The 16,553-nt window shown below is 38.5% G+C and overlaps 1 protein-coding gene across 1 annotated transcript in view; it reads left to right on the top strand.

Moving 5' to 3' along the window:
• The window catches only part of SLC35F1 (solute carrier family 35 member F1), a 417,064-nt gene extending 400,945 nt beyond the window's left edge, over positions 1-16,119 (top strand). Inside the window, exon 8 of the mRNA XM_064360759.1 lies at positions 15,500-16,119. Coding sequence (XP_064216829.1) covers positions 15,500-15,724 — 225 coding nt within the window. The 3' untranslated portion in view covers positions 15,725-16,119. The remainder of the gene's footprint in view (positions 1-15,499) is intronic.
• The last annotated feature ends 434 nt before the right edge of the window (positions 16,120-16,553 follow it).

Here is a 16,553-nt window from a genome sequence, read left to right as displayed (position 1 = left end):
TTAATAAAGCTGCTTAAAGGTCGAAGCTATACACAAAATAATACAAATTACTTTGCACTTCAAATGTGCAAACTTGTTTTCAAAGCCAATTGTAATTATTTCTACCCAGTTTTAAGTGGAGTGCCTTTCCCCTATATGAGTTTTTGGGTGGCATCTAAGGCCGTATCTATTAGTTTTGTTATAAGAGTATCTTTAGCATACACACAATGCTATGAAATATCTTCAGTTTAATAATTTATGGTTTTCATTACTTACAAGGAATGAGTGGGTAGCAATGCAAACCAGTAGCCCTGAGCTAAGACGTGAGAGAGAAGGAATGTTAAAGCAGCAGCTTACAAAGAACAGTGAACCATTTGGGGAGCAAAAGCAAGGGAGACAGAGAGAAAATTCTAAACTGATTTCATGCATATAGTGCACCCCAGAAGAAACCATTTCAGGTAATAACAGCAATATTATCAAATTAACTTTTCCCAGAATGATATGTCCAGAGAAAAGAGACCATTATACACAAAGGCTAATTTTACAGCAAAGAAGTCCTTTCCAAGTTACAGGTCTTTTGACAGCTTGGTGACGTCTCACTGTGCCCATCTTCCTAAAAATTATATAGACACATATAGATGGTTATGAATATATTGGTTCATGAATGTCAAACTTAGAGGTTTCCTCTAGATTTTAAGGACAAAATATTTTTATGTAATAATAGCATAACTCAAAGTTCACTTTGTTTTCAAGTCTTAAGACATTAGACAATTTAATTTTTATAATACTAATAAGTATAAAGTTTAATTTTAAAAAGAAAAGTAAACTAGCAATGTTGTTGAATGTCTCATTTACATCTTTTTCTCCTACTCCACGGACTTCAAGAACTATACACTACTGTGAAAATTCAATAGTAATGACATTGTAAAGTTTTATTATGGAATAACTCAACTTTCTGAGCCCAGTGCCCTTACTTCTCCATGATACTCTGTAATTTAAAAGTGAATATGAAGGCTATTTGAGAGAAGGTAGCTCCAACTATTTATCAGGAACCAAACAGCTTATTTAGAAAAAAAATTAAACCCATAATATGATTTTTTTCTTGACAGCTGCCATATCATAATATTCTTTACAAATAACTTACTCATCCACTTATTTCATTTTTTTGTCTTTCCTGCCACCACCAGGTACATGAAAGGGAAAGAATTATAGAATTCCAATACTGATGCAGGGGAGCTCATTTTTCATTTTGTCAAGGGGTTTCCTCCTTCCCCGAGCTGTGATAGTATTTCCTGATGATTGTTCATTGCTATAAATTGAAAAAGAACAGCTTCCAAGTTTATCAATAATCCATTAAGGATGTTCCGAGAGATGTTAAATTAAAGTTGAGTCCTTCCCCTATGCAAGAGAAAGAGATTGCCCTTAGAAGCTTGAGTATAGGGAATGGAAGAAACAAAAAGAATTACTACTTTGTAATGCAGCTAATGAAGTAATTAGGAGAGAGGGAAGAGAATTGGGCCAAGGGTCAAGATTTTGGGGCATTGTGTCAGCTGTCACTATAAGATCTGAGTAATTGCTAAACCTCCTAGTACCTACTAAACCTCCTCACAACACTGGCTTCCTTAACATCTAGAGGTTTAGCATGGTACTCTATTCTTCTCTGAGGAATTGATGTTTTAAAAATAAAATGAAATGATATATACAAAAATATTTTGGAAGCAGTAGACTGCAGCTTTGTTTGCTAAGAAGATCATACCTAATTTAGAATTGTTATTCATTGTGCTTTCCTGAATATTGTTTTCTCACAGTGAGAGAGAGCAAACTCTCTGGTGTCTCTACTTAAAATGATACCAATCCTATCAGACCATGGTCCCACTTTTATAATTTTGTTTAACCTTAATTACTTCCTTAAAGGTCCTGTCTTAAAGTACGACCATATTTGGGGTTAGGCTTCAACATCTGAATTTTGGAGAGACACAATTTAGTCCATAGCACAAAGGATAATCCCTCATCTCAAGATACTCAATTTAATCACATCTGCAAATACTCTTTTTCCAAATAGTGTAATGTTTATAGGCTCCAGGGACTAAGATATGGATGTCTTTTGGTGGACTAGTTTTCAACCTACCACACCAAGGAAGCAAAGTGAATTGCTACAGTTACTCATATATGCTCATAGGTGCTCAAACATGATTTGTGGCAATGCAGAATAGTTGCTTAAAATTGATAAACATAAACAGAATAGAAAATTATGAGAATTCCTGTGACTTATGTAATTATGCATTATAAAAATATCTCACTTGGGAGGCTGAGGCAGGATTGCTTGAGACCAGGAGTTTGAGGCTATAGTGTGTGATGATCTCACTTGTGAATAGCCACTGCATTGCAGTTGGGGCAACATAGTAAGACTTCATCTCTTAAAAAAAAAAAAAGAAAGAAAGAAAAGAAAAAAGAAGAAAGAAAGAAAGAAAAGAGATATTGAAATAAACAGGTCCAAACATGGAGTCTATAAAGCAGAGGTTGATTATTTGCACTGACGAAAATGCCTTTCATTCCAGATGGGTTGATTGTTCTGTTCTTTTTTTAAATAGCCAATTCCATAAATGCATTTGCAATTCAAATTGATTTGTGGTGAACTTTTCAGAAAGGCATCTGAGGAAGATTTTTATACCAATCTTGGCTTTAGAATTTACTCTTTGTGATGTAAAGATAACAGTCGCTGACATTTGTTTAACTTTTAGTATTATGTGGCAAGCACTTACCAAGAGTTTTATATCTCATCTCATTTAACACTCACAATGATTCCGTATAGTAGGTGCTATTATTGTCCTTAGTTAACTGATGAGTGGCCTGAGGCTTGGAGATACTAGGAACTTGTCCAAGACACAGCAAGGAAGAGGCAAACAGGAATGTAAATCCATGATTTTGATTCTAGAGCTCATATCATGAAACACCACTTGATATTCCCTGAAAAAAATATCATTAAATATTCGACTTCTAAAACTTAACCACAGTGAGAAATTGTTACAGAAGTTTACATCAGAGCCAAAAATCTTTAGTGTCACAGATTGTCATGTTACCAACTATATTAGTCAACAGAGAAACAGAATCAACAGGAGTGTGTGTGTGTGTGTGTGTGTGTGTGTTTGTTCAGAGAGAAAGAGAGATTGATCTAGGGGAATTGGTTCATGCCACTGGGTGCTGACAAATCCAAAATCTGCAAGGAAGACCACAGGCTGGAGATCCAGGAAAGAGCTGATACTGTTGCTCAAGTCTGAAGGCAATCAGGACACACAATTTCCTCTTCCTCAGGGGTCCTCAATCTTTTCTTAAAGACTTTCAACTGATTGGGTGAGCCTTACCCCACCCACATAATGGAGGGTAATCTGCTTTACTCAAAGTCTACTGACTTAAATGTTAATCTCATTTAAAAAATACCTTCACAGAAACATCTAGGCTGGTGTTTGGTCAAATATCTGTGTCCTAGCCAAGTTGACTCATCCAATTAACCATCACAAGTTCATCCCTCTTCAACCTGGCATCAATTACACATGTCTTTACATACTAATCTCTAAATAAAGAGAATAAGAAGGTGCTATATTTGCCTAACATGATATGACTATCCTGCATACAATTGAAAACACACTAACTCTTGCCTTAGGAGATGTAAAGTCCTTAGATGATGACGTTTACTCTTTTCCTTTGTATCCTTTAATATGATATAAAGCCAATACATCTTCTGTTATAAAATAAGGAGACAAGCATAGGAAGAAAAATCTATTTGCTCTAAATACACACACGCAAACGTGTTCATAACGCTCTAAATACACACACGCAAATGTGTTCATAACGCTCTAAATATACACACGCAAACGTGTTCATAACGCTCTATATACACACACGTAAACGTGTTCGTAACGCTCTATATACACACACGCAAACGTGTTCGTAACGCTCTAAATACACACGCAAATGTGTTCATGACGCTCTATATACACAAACGCAAACGTGTTCTGACGCTCTATATACATACGCAAATGTGTTCATAACGCTCTATATACACACACGTAAACGTGTTCATAACGCTCTAAATACACGCAAACGTGTTCATAACGCTCTCTATACACACACGCAAACGTGTTCATAACTCTATACACACACGTAAACGTGTTCATAAAGCTCTATATACACACACGCAAACGTGTTCATAACGCTCTAAATACACACACGCAAACGTGTTCATAACTATACACACACGTAAATGTGTTCATAACACTATACACACACGCAAACGTGTTCATAACGCTCTATATACACACACGCAAACGTGTTCATAACGCTCTAAATACACACACGCAGACGTGTTCATAACGCTCTATATACACACACGCAAACGTGTTCATAACACTATACACACACGCAAACGTGTTCATAACGCTCTAAATACACACACGCAAACGTGTTCATAACGCTCTAAATACACACACGCAGACGTGTTCATAACGCTCTATATACACACGCAAACGTGTTCAAAACGCTCTATATACACACGCAAACGTGTTCATAACACTATACACACACGTAAATGTGTTCATAACGCTCTATATACACGCGCAAACGTGTTCATAACACTCTATACACACACGCAAACGTGTTCATAACGCTCTATATACACACACGCAAACGTGTTCAAAACGCTCTATATACACACACGTAAACGTGTTCATAACGCTCTAAATACACGCAAACGTGTTGATAACGCTCTATATACACACACGCAGACGTGTTCATAACGCCCTAAATACACGCAGACGTGTTCATAACGTTCTAAATACACACATGCAAACGTGTTCATAACACTCTATATACAAACCCGCAAACGTGTTCAAAACGCTCTATATACACACACGTAAATGTGTTCATAACGCTCTAAATACACGCAAACGTGTTCATAACGCTCTAAATACACGCACGCAAACGTGTTCATAACACTCTATATACACACACGCAAACGTGTTCATAACGCTCTATATACACACATGCAAACGTGTTCATAACGCTCTAAATACACACATGCAAACGTGTTCATAACACTCTATACACACACGTAAATGTGTTCAAAACGCTCTATATACACACACAGACGTGTTCATAACGCTCTATATACACACACGCAAACGTGTTCATAACACTATACACACACGCAAACGTGTTCAAAACGCTCTATATACACACACGTAAACGTGTTCATAACGCTCTAAATACACGCAAACGTGTTCATAACGCTCTAAATACACACATGCAAACGTGTTCATAACGCTCTATATACACACACGCAAACGTGTTCATAACGCTCTATAAACACACACGCAAACGTGTTCATAACGCTCTAAATACACACACGCAAACGTGTTCATAACGCTCTATATACACACGTAAACGTGTTCATAATGCTCTATATACACATGCGCAAACGTGTTCATAACGCTCTAAATACATGCAAACGTGTTCATAACGCTCTATATACACACACGTAAACGTGTTCATAACGCTCTAAATACATGCAAACGTGTTCATAACGCTCTATATACACACACGCAAATGTGTTCATAACGCTCTATATAACACACGCAAACGTGTTCATAACGCTCTATATACACACACGCAAACGTGTTCATAACGCTCTATATACACACACGCAAACGTGTTCATAACGCTCTAAATACACAGACGCAAACGTGTTCATAACGCTCTATACACACACGTAAACGTGTTCATAATGCTCTATATACACACACGCAAACGTGTTCATAACGCTCTAAATACACACACGCAAACGTGTTCATAATGCTCTATATACACACAGGCAAATGTGTTCATAACGCTCTATAAACACACACGCAAACGTGTTCATAACGCTCTAAATACACACACGCAAACGTGTTCATAACGCTCTATATACACACGCAAATGTGTTCATAACGCTCTATATACACACACGCAAACGTGTTCATAATGCTCTAAATACACACACGCAAACTTGTTCATAACCCTCTATATACACATGCAAATGTGTTCATAACGCTCTATATATACACACGCAAACGTGTTCATAACGCTGTAAATACACACACGTAAACGTGTTCATAACGCTCTATATACACACACGCAAACGTGTTCATAACGCTCTATACACACACGTAAGCGTGTTCATAACGTTCTATATACACACACGCAAATGTGTTCATAACAAGGAAGAAATATTCATTACAATTACAGTCCTCGTTTCTGTAACTGGTCACATTGTCGTAGCTGGTATGTTCTTCAATTGTGGTTTCTGTGTTCCCTTTGCCTTCAACTGGTCATGGTTTTCTACCTTGTGAAGTGACCCCAAAATTTTATTCCTGAAGGGTCAGAGACACTAGTAGTACTGGCTGGATTGGGTTGTCATTTCCATTGACTTTTATCACAGGGCATGATAATCCTAAGAGACGCTCTGAAGGATCTCCTCCTGTATGCCAAACAGCCTCTTCCTTACCTCCCTGGTAAAGTAGTAGTCCCGTTTCCCCTTGGTAACTGACATCAGTCATCCAGCCAGCACTGAAACTTCCTTCTTTGCCTATTGTTTCAGAAGTCTGAGGAGCCCTAAGTGGCCAGGTGACAGCCTTAACTTTCAGTGCGTGGATCTTTGTTCTGTCTTCTGGCAGAAGCATTCTTCTCTCTGATACTAAAATTTTAAGATCAATAGAGCTAAGGTTGCAGTGACAGGAAGCAAAAATTTTGCTAGTGGCTAACAGGACTAATACCAAATGATGACACTCTTCCATTTCCACCCCTTGATTCTACTGTAATGGGGCAGGAGTCTCTGGGATCTGTCGAGCTGCTATACTACCACTTCTACCAACTCAGTATTTTTCCCTGGCTTTAAAATTCAGTCTCTTATGAAATTGCTCCAGCCCAGCATGTACCTCTGTGTTTAGCAGAAGGAAAATAGATACCTTGGGATGCAAGAGTCTAAACGGAGTGAAGGCCACTGCTCAGTGTGACTCCCACACAAATGTAATATCTTTTTGACTACTGATAAGAATGATACCCGGGAAGGTGACATAAATGAGCCATTGAACGGCCTCTGTTGTAACTGAGCCTATAATTAAACACTCCCACAGAGTAAGCCCCTCTGTTCCAGTTCTGGCTTGACTATGATGGCCTCCCTTTTTTGCTGGAATGCAGAAAATAGAAATCTGTGTGAACAAGGATTTCTGTCAGTTCATCAGACCAAGTGAAAATGTCTGTTTGTCATATAAAAGATAATGGCAGAAATCCATTTTTAGCTCCCGATTGCTGTGCTCATGGGTGAAATTACCCACAGGGGAAGATATTTGCCTATAAAAGAACCCTTATTGGCCTTAGATGTGATTGGCTGCACAAATTATACTGCCAAATGAATTGGTTTTGCAAACTAAACAGAAGGCCTCATAAGCCAAACTGGGATTGCAGCTCAGAGCACAGCCTTGCCCTGGGTGATGGTGTAGGCACAGAGAGGCAAGGGCCCTGGTTGCTACTTCTCTTTGCTTTAACAACACAATGCTTGGAGAATAAATTATTTCCCAAGTATTTAAATCTTAGCAATGACTCGGTTTTCTGATATGAATAGAGAATCCATTTGGCATTCCGACTAAGGCACTGATTTGTTTATTTTTGTCTTGACTAAATTAACATGAATTGGGATTCAAATTCTCAAATTAGAGAAAGAATGGGAGGTAGAGGTTTGTGGGGGTCAGTATTCTTAGTCTCTAAAGACAAGAGATTTTGGTATTTTTCAGGAGATTGTGTAGCTTTCCCACATTTCATATTTTGCATTGAATGGCCTAGAATAAAGAAATATTGCAATATTTTACCAGAAAAATTTAGTCCTTTTCTTCCCTAACAAAAAAGGAAACAAGGAAAAAAAGAACAGGAGAAATAAGGGACATGAGGAGACAGAGAAATAATTGAGGAGTTTGGAAGTAAAAAGCTCTGGTCTCTTTAGGCAATTTATTTCCAGTTCAGTAAACCCACAAGCCAAACTTGCATTTTTAATACACCTCATAATAATAAAAATGATCTTGTTAGTTTAGTGCAAAGCCAAAATTAGGAGGTCAGGCATCAGCTTGTTTGTGTTGGTTTTTCCATGGAGCCAGGTCCGTCTAGCTGTCTTGGCCTGCATAGCAGTTGGCTCAGGCCCAGTGGCAATAGATCAGGACCTGGCAGAGCTTTTGCCGCAGGGTCTTAATGTTACAGGCCACAGCTTATAACATGCTCAGCACTGACCAGCATCCTCTCATCCTGCACTAAGCAGTTGTACCCAAGCTCCAGGTATGGTCCTCAGCCCTCTGAGAAGCACAGGACTGCCAAGAGGTGAGCTGTATTGTAAATGCTGATTGTCCTCTCCCTCCCCATAAGCACATGCAGAGGGTTGGCTTCATTCCTTCTAAGATAGTTGCCAAAAGGTCCACCCTTTAATTCACATATAAGGTGGGACTCCCCTTTCACTTATTCTTCACTATAGCAGCATTACATTGAATGAATGATTCACTCTTAATTGGCATGTTACTTTAATTTAGTCACTAATGGATCTTTAAACTACTCTGGTACCCAGGACCTCCAAACTGGCAATCTGCTTCCATTTTAAACAGAATTGTGCTTATTTATTCCTTCTTGATCTAGAAGTTTGAGTTAGTGTGCAAGTTGATTTATTTTCATATGTGCATTTTATTTCACTTATGAAAGTAGGGAAGTAAAGGACACTTTGTCTTACATGGCAAAGAACAAGCAGGACGGTTTTCACAAACTTAATTAAAAGTCTCATTTTTTTCCCAGGAATAATGTGCCTGTTGAAATTACCAGACCAATCTCTCTATGTGGAAATTCTCCCCAGCAGCTCTTAAACCCACATTTACTGGGCTGTGCTAACATTGAGAATGACCAATCACTGCCAGGTGTTTTTCTACTTACCCATGGTGGCATTGATTTTGAAGCAACTGTTAAATTTGCAGATTCCAAGACTCTACCCTTATGGATGTTTTCTGCCAAAGAGTTAAAAATATGAGAAAGTTTAATTACATCTGTGTCTTTATATATATATATATATATATATATATATATATATATATATATTTTTTTTTTTTTTTTTTTTTTTTAATTGCATTTTAGGTTCTGGGGTACATGTGCAGAACATGCAGGATTGTTGCATAGGTACTTACATGGCAATTTGGTTTGCTACCCCTATCCCCATCACCTATATCTGGCATTTCTCCCCATGTTATCCCTCCTCAACTCCATACCCCCTGCTGTCCCTCCCCTAGTCCCCCCACCAACAGATCCCAGTGTGGGATGCTCCCCTCCCTGTGTCCATGTGTTCTTGTTGTTCAACACCCGCCTATGAGTGAGAACATGCAGTGTTTGATTTTCTGTCCTTGTGTCAGTTTGCTGAGAATGATGGTTTCCAGTTTCATCCATGTCTCTACAAAGGACACGAACTCATCGTTTTTTATAGCTGCATAGTATTCCATGGTGTATATGTGCCACATTTTCCCTGTCCAGTCTATCATCGATGGGCATTTGGGTTGATTCCAAGTCTTTGCTATTGTAAACAGTGCTGCAATGAACATAGGTGTGCATGTGTCCTTTATAAGGATAAGATTTATAAGAATGATTTATAATCCTGTGGATTTATACCCAGTAATAGGATTGCTGGGTCAAATGGAATTTCTATTTCTAGGTCCTTGAGGAATCGCCACACTGTCTTCCACAATGGTTGAACTAATGTACACTCCCACCAACAGTGTAAAAGTGTTCCTATTTCTCCACATCTTCTCCAGCATCTGTTGTCCACAGATTTTTTAATGATCACCATTCTAACTGGTGTGAGATGGTATCTCAATGTAGTTTTGATTTGCATTTCTCTAATGGCCAGTGATGATGAGCATTTTTTTCTTATGTTTGTTGACCTCATATATGTCTTCTTTTGAAAAGTGTTTGTTCATGCCCTTCACCCATGTTTGAATGGGTTTGTTTGGTTTTTCCTTGTAAATCTGTTTTAGTTCTTTGTAGATTTTGGATATAAGTCCTTTGTCAGATACCCAAAACATTTTTTCCCATTCCATTGGTTGTCGGTTCACTGCAATGGTTGTTTCTTTTGCTGTGCAAAAGCTGTGGAGTTTAATTAGATCCCATTTGTTTATTTTAGCTTTTGTTGCCAATGCTTTTGGTGTTTTAGTCATGAAGTCCTTGCTTATGCCTATGTGCTGAGTATTCTTGAATTCATTTCTGTGCAGCCTCCTTATGCAGTTCATGAACCAGTTTCAACTCTTGCCATTATCATGTTTCCAAGTAGTATGCCTGTTTCAATGACAGACTCATATCCAATAGAGTCCCCAAAGGTAACATGTCTTTTGAAGTTTAACAATAATAGCATCTTTGAGCTGTGGTGTGAGATATTTGTTGTTTGCTTCCCCCACTCACCACAGATTGCCTTGGGAACATCTGAGGGCTTGAAAAAAATTAGTCTTCGCTCATGTGTGGTAAATGAGAAGCCATCGGGGTCAGTGTTCTCTCAGGCTACTCACCTGTGCTCAAGGAAAACAAGCATTCATTATAATTTCAGAAGGCAGATCGTATCAGGTCAGCAGAAGGGGCCCGTAGATGTGATAAGAGAGAGTGTGTGTATTTTTTTTTTAAGAGACAGCTTGTCACCCAGGTGTAGTGTAGTGGCAGGACCATAGCTCACTGCAGCCTCAGACTCCTGCCTCAGCCTCCTGAGTAGCTAGGACTATAGGCATGCATCACCACATCAGGCTAGGAGCCTTACAAAAGCTGTATTACACAGAGACGTATGCTTAAAGGGACCCTTTAAGGTACACTTCCCAGGGAAAAAGGAGAAAACCAGGCCCACCATATAGAAGTAGTTGATACATGCATTCAGTAAAAGTCAAACTGAAACCCAGAGTCCTCTTTGCACCTCTCTCCTCTGCTGACCTCTGCCATCTTTTCAGTCAAGCTAGAAAAAGAAAGTTGCCCTTGAAGCATTGCCCTCTTCTTCACATAGTCTAGTTGATGTATTTATAAATGTACTTTGGAATGACTTTCAAACCACATGGTTTTCTACTTGTATAGATTTAGGTCCATTGAAGTCATCGGTTTATTAAAATTCAATTTAGATGTTCAATGCCAAAAATAAAATGAAAATTTGGTCCGTGATGTGCTGAATGTCACATTAACCAAACAGCAATCAACTGACAGGCCAGCTTTCTTTCTAAGAGCTAGGTTTAACTCTGGTTGGAAGTTAAAGAGCTTTGTACAGGCTTACTATCCATCCTCCAAGCCACCCCATCCTGTATAATAGGTTGTGTCTCAGTCAGATTGTTTTAAGCAGCACTCAGGGATTTCCAGTGTGTACAGTGAGTTCCTTCTGACCCTTATTCTCAAAGAGACTCATGAAGATGGAAAAAGACAGCAGCAAAGTAAACTGTGTCTGCAGTGTGGTTGTGTTAATACAGGATGTATCCTTTCTCAGATTCTTAAAGTTTCCAGTTAGATACAATGCAGGAAAAAGTGTGTCTGCAGCACAGGACAGGCAGCATACTCTGATGGCTACAGTTTGCAAAGGGGAAGATTTCAAAGTACACTTTGGACAGTAAGTAGCTCCTGCTCTCCAATGGAGACAGTGAGCCTCTGCCTGAACTTCCCTTACCTATAACTCATAGACAGCTTTCAGTCCTCATCGTTCCAGAGAAGTTCCTGGTCTCTTTGCTTGGGGAGCTAGATACAAGTACTTCTTTGCAGATGGTAAGTTAAGCAGCTTAGATTGTACATATTTTTGTCTGATTGATTGGTTTTTGAAATGAATGCTCTACAAGGTAAATGCAGCATCCAGAACTGGGGATCATTCTGTTAGGTACCCCTGATTCTATTTTCTTTTTCTCAATTAACCTAAAAAGAGGGAAAAATAAAAGTTTTTTTTACTTTTATTTTTAAAAAATCAACCTTTCTGTCAGCATTTATAATAATCAACATTTATCCTGATTAATCATAATGCTTGCTTGTCTGCTGTCTTTTTGGGCTTGTATATAAAATAAAAACTTTCTCTACCATTTATTAATAAAGCCTCTTGGGTAACTTCCAAGATGCTTCCATCATGTAAAATCCCATGCTATCTATCTTTGGAGCTATTTTTTGACTGAATTCCATATGAATTAAGTAGAAGTGCACTAAAAATAAACCACATGTTATTATGCTAAAGCTGTGTCCCAAGAAAACAATTCTGTAATGAATTTCTCACTCAACCTAATGGTTCCATGTCCAAAAAAGGGATGATCCTTTAAGCAGTACATTAAAGTATCATTTCTTACAATGGTGAGGGCATTAGCTTTACAAAATTTAATAGTATATTCTTTGTCATATTGATCAAGTCAGAATATGAGATCTAAAATCATAAATGGAGAGGAATGCAATCCTTCCACCTGGATACTCTGCATACGATCCTTTCCCGTCTCTACCACTGCATTATTTCAGTTGCCAAATCCTGCCCACCCCAAGTTTATGACATTTCCTATGCCAGTCCACCAATCAACAGCCCTGAGTCTTCTATCCAGACTAGCTTTCTTCATTGTCTCTTCCAATTCATCATCCTATCACACTCCTCTGACTGACCCCAGGTTTGAAGGTGATTTTTGGAATCAATCATTGTAGATTCATACTATGACTTCTTTCTTAACGGATTTTTGTTTAGCATTTTATGTACTAGAAAGGCATTGTATTATCTTTTTTAAAGATAAAAAAGTTGAAATACTCCACTGGTACAGGCTGATTTTTTATTATGTTTCTTTCTTTAGTCTGAAACTTCCCTATAAACTTCTTCATTATTCATTTAAGATAAAAAAACAAATAATGGCAAATAATAATACTTAGTAGATGTCTACACTGACATCTACTAGGCATTGACATTGGTCAAACAAGACATAACCTCACAATCAAGAGACTATTGAAAAAAGACAATTTAGGCCAGGCACGGTGGCTCATGCCTGTAATCCTAACACTTTGGGAGGCTGAGGCAGGTGAATAGCTTGAGCCCAAGAATGCAAGACCAGACTGAGCAACATGGCAAAACCCTGTCTCTACAAAAAATACAAAAATTAGTCAGGCATGGTGGCAGGTGCCTGTAGTCTCAGCTACTTGGGAAGCTGAGGTGGGAGGATCACATGAATCTGGAAGGTTGATGCTGCAGTAAGCCGTGATTGTGCCACTGCATCCATCCTGGATGACAGCGATGAAACCCTGCCTCAAGAAAAAAAAAGACAATTTAATCAATGATTATATCAGATCATTATATATCAGTATTACAATGATTAAATAAGTACTATAGTAATAACAAAAACAAGAATGAAGCTAATGTGAATTGAATGTTTACAGCAAGATAGGAACTATGGTAAGTGTTCTACATGCCTTGTATTATTTAATCTTTATAACCACCCTATACCAGGTGTGCTTTACTGATAAGGAAGCCTGGACCTGGAAAGGTTAAGAAATGTGTCCAGAATTGCAGCTGGAAAGTGGTAGAGCTGAGATTTGAAGCCAGCTTGGTGGTTAGAATGCAGTGATAACTATAAAGTGCTCATTCATCATCTCTCTACCTCCATATGCTGCAGCAGAGGCAGGTTCACACCTAAGACCCTTTGCTTGAAACTAGAGATGTATGGGCAGAGTTTTAAAAGTGAAAGTAATTATTTCAAAAATATTCGAAATGATGGTAATGTTAGGAACAGACCTATTTCATTCACTGAAGTTTCAGGTAAAGGGTTAAGCTCCTGAATATGGGATTTAGGAAGCAATTTTGGGTGTAAAGAGGCTTTCTGAGATCATACACAATTGTACTGTTAGTGGTCTTCTTTTTCTGCCATTTTATTTTACAAATTTATGAATCCAGGAATAAGGCACATTTATTTTCATTGGGAAAAGTGAATTAATTATGTCAAGTTAATTAAGTGAAGCTGTTACAAGCTGAGTCGAGTACATAAATCCATCTGAAATGGGGTTATCGTATAGTTTCAATGTGGAAAATAAAGGAATTGAGGGACAGGGTATGGAGTGCCCTAGAAAGAAAATCAGAAAAGCATCTTTAGTCTTAGCTCCCTTGCTGCTGCAAAAAGAAAGAAAGAAAAAAACACTGTAGCAGGGACGTTTAGCCTCAGGGATACCTTTTTTTATGAGCCATTTTCAAAACTCCCCTTCCTATATTATTGAACTTATATTTATGATAGCCTTGTAACTTACTTCATAGAATCTCCGGGTCATTTTCCTGTTTTCCTTTCTTCCAACTTCCAATTAATTTTTGTCTTTTTAGCAGTTTTTAGTTCTTTCAGTATTAGCATTAAAAAGGACAATAAAATTGATCCTTTTCTCCCCATGAACGCAGGATGTGGTCAAGACTGGGATATTAGCTGTTGACTCAAATGAGATCTGGCTGTAAGTGCATTGTGTTGTTTTTGTCTCTCTGTACCTGTTCAGCCACTGAGACAATTAAGTCCTCAATGGTAGGGATCAACATATTTTTCATTTCTCTTTTCCCCAGTACATAGTTCAATATCTGATATAGAGAAGGCATATAAGAAACTATTCATTTAATGAAGGAGTGAATGAATGAATGAATGAATGAATGAATGAAACACTAGAGATGGCAATATTCGTATTGTTATGGAACTCTTTCCCCAGTAACTACTGAAGTAACTACTTCCAATGTAACTACTCAAGAAGGTCCAGAAGTCATAGTTTTCCAAAAACGTATGTAAATTCTTGGGACTTGTATAAACTAGTATTTTATCTCCCTCCCCCCACCCCCAAACTCTATGAATTGCCAAGCAAGTAGATTAGGAAGCAGCATGTTGTATATACAGCCCTGTTTGGTTTTGTTTATAGATTAGTGGGGCAGGAATGGAATGTTATACTATTTCTTTCTGTACAAGGATAATCTAATCTTGCAAAGATACTTACCAAAGCCAGTAACAATTCCTACTAGGAAGACAAATAGTATCTGAAGTGGATTAAGGTGAAACGAGAGTGCCCTGATGCAGCTGTCAGTGAGGAGTTTGTTGTTTGGATATCTATATTTCCACTAGGTTTAATGAAGCCACAACCAACCAACTTTTTATTGAGTGATAACTGGAGATTTTTTTGCTTTTAACTTGATGCATTTTAATTTGTGCTTAACTAGTTCTCCCACTATACCAGATCCTCAGATTGGCACTTTAGAGATGATTAGCTAAGTGTTCCTCCGTGTTACCCACAGGTCTAGGAAAAATAAGGGAAATTAATAAGACTGAGCCAGTTTAGGATGAGAAAATTCATTCTCCATCAAGGGTATTGGCCGGCTCATCACACTGCCTGTTCGTGGGGAAGCAGCTCTGCTCACGTCTCTCTGTGCCTCACTAATGTATCAGTGGTTCTGCCCTGGCTGCCAAATGACTTTACTGTTGTGTTTTTTTAGTTTTCAGGACTTTATCTCCTGTCTTTCTTCACCATCCTCATCGGGCTGGTGCTCTATTCCTCCACCTCTACCTACATAGCCCAGGACCCCCGGGTGTATAAGCAGTTCCGCAATCCTTCAGGACCTGTTGTGGACTTACCGACCACAGCTCAGGTGGAACCCTCAGTCACCTACACCAGCCTGGGCCAGGAGACTGAAGAGGAGCCTCATGTTCGTGTAGCCTAGAATGAGTCCCGCCCTGCCCACCGAGGCCAACTCATTGGCCATGTTTTTGCCCATCATCTCTGTATTGTACATAGAGAAAGGTATTTACTAGGTGCAGTTTACACAGGTGGACTGCAAGGTAGCAAATCCTCCGAAAGTTTGTGAAAGGAACAAGCTCAACATCACTGGAGACACAGGCTCCAATCCACCTGATTTGGAAAGATGCCTAGCTAATGGTATCCTGATCACAACTCCCCTGCATTCATTACTGTGAAAATTTTTGAATCAAAAGCAAGTATTATTGTTATTATTATTTGTATTATTATTGTTACTGTTATTACACCAACTTTCAGGAGGATGTTTTGTACTCCTGATGGAAACTATTGCCAGATCCACATGTAATCAACATAAATCCCACTTTTCTATGGCAATTCACTTTTTAAGAGTCATACTTTATTTTTTTGCACAGACTATATGAGTGATGCATGCCACAGGAGCTCCACCCCTGAGAAGTTTCCTTATCCTAGGGACCTGGTGGTTAATGGTTTCCTCTGTTACCTGTTGGATTGCCTGCTCGATAAGTATTTTGTGCTATGACCCTTGTGGGGAGGGGCAACTGACCATATAATTCTCTATTCTAGGAATAGATATAAAACAAACATTTTAGCCTTTTTATATTTCAACCTCTGATTACTCCAGGCCATTGCCTTTCTGTTGTGCCACATGATTCTGCTAATCAAGTCCCTATAATAACAGGAATAAGGACTGTTCTATTTATGTGACTTTTGGGAGCCCCCAAAGATAATATTATTTGTGTTTGGGCAATATATAATTTTCAAATCTTTCTGCC

The sequence above is a fragment of the Aotus nancymaae genome, unplaced genomic scaffold (genome assembly GCF_030222135.1).
Source record: "Aotus nancymaae isolate 86718 unplaced genomic scaffold, 86718_ANA_hifiasm-v0.15.2.pri h1tg000040l, whole genome shotgun sequence".
Taxonomy (NCBI): Eukaryota; Metazoa; Chordata; class Mammalia; order Primates; family Aotidae; genus Aotus; species Aotus nancymaae.
The sequence above is the reverse complement of the archived record's forward strand: the minus strand, read 5'-3'. Positions and strand labels throughout refer to the sequence as shown.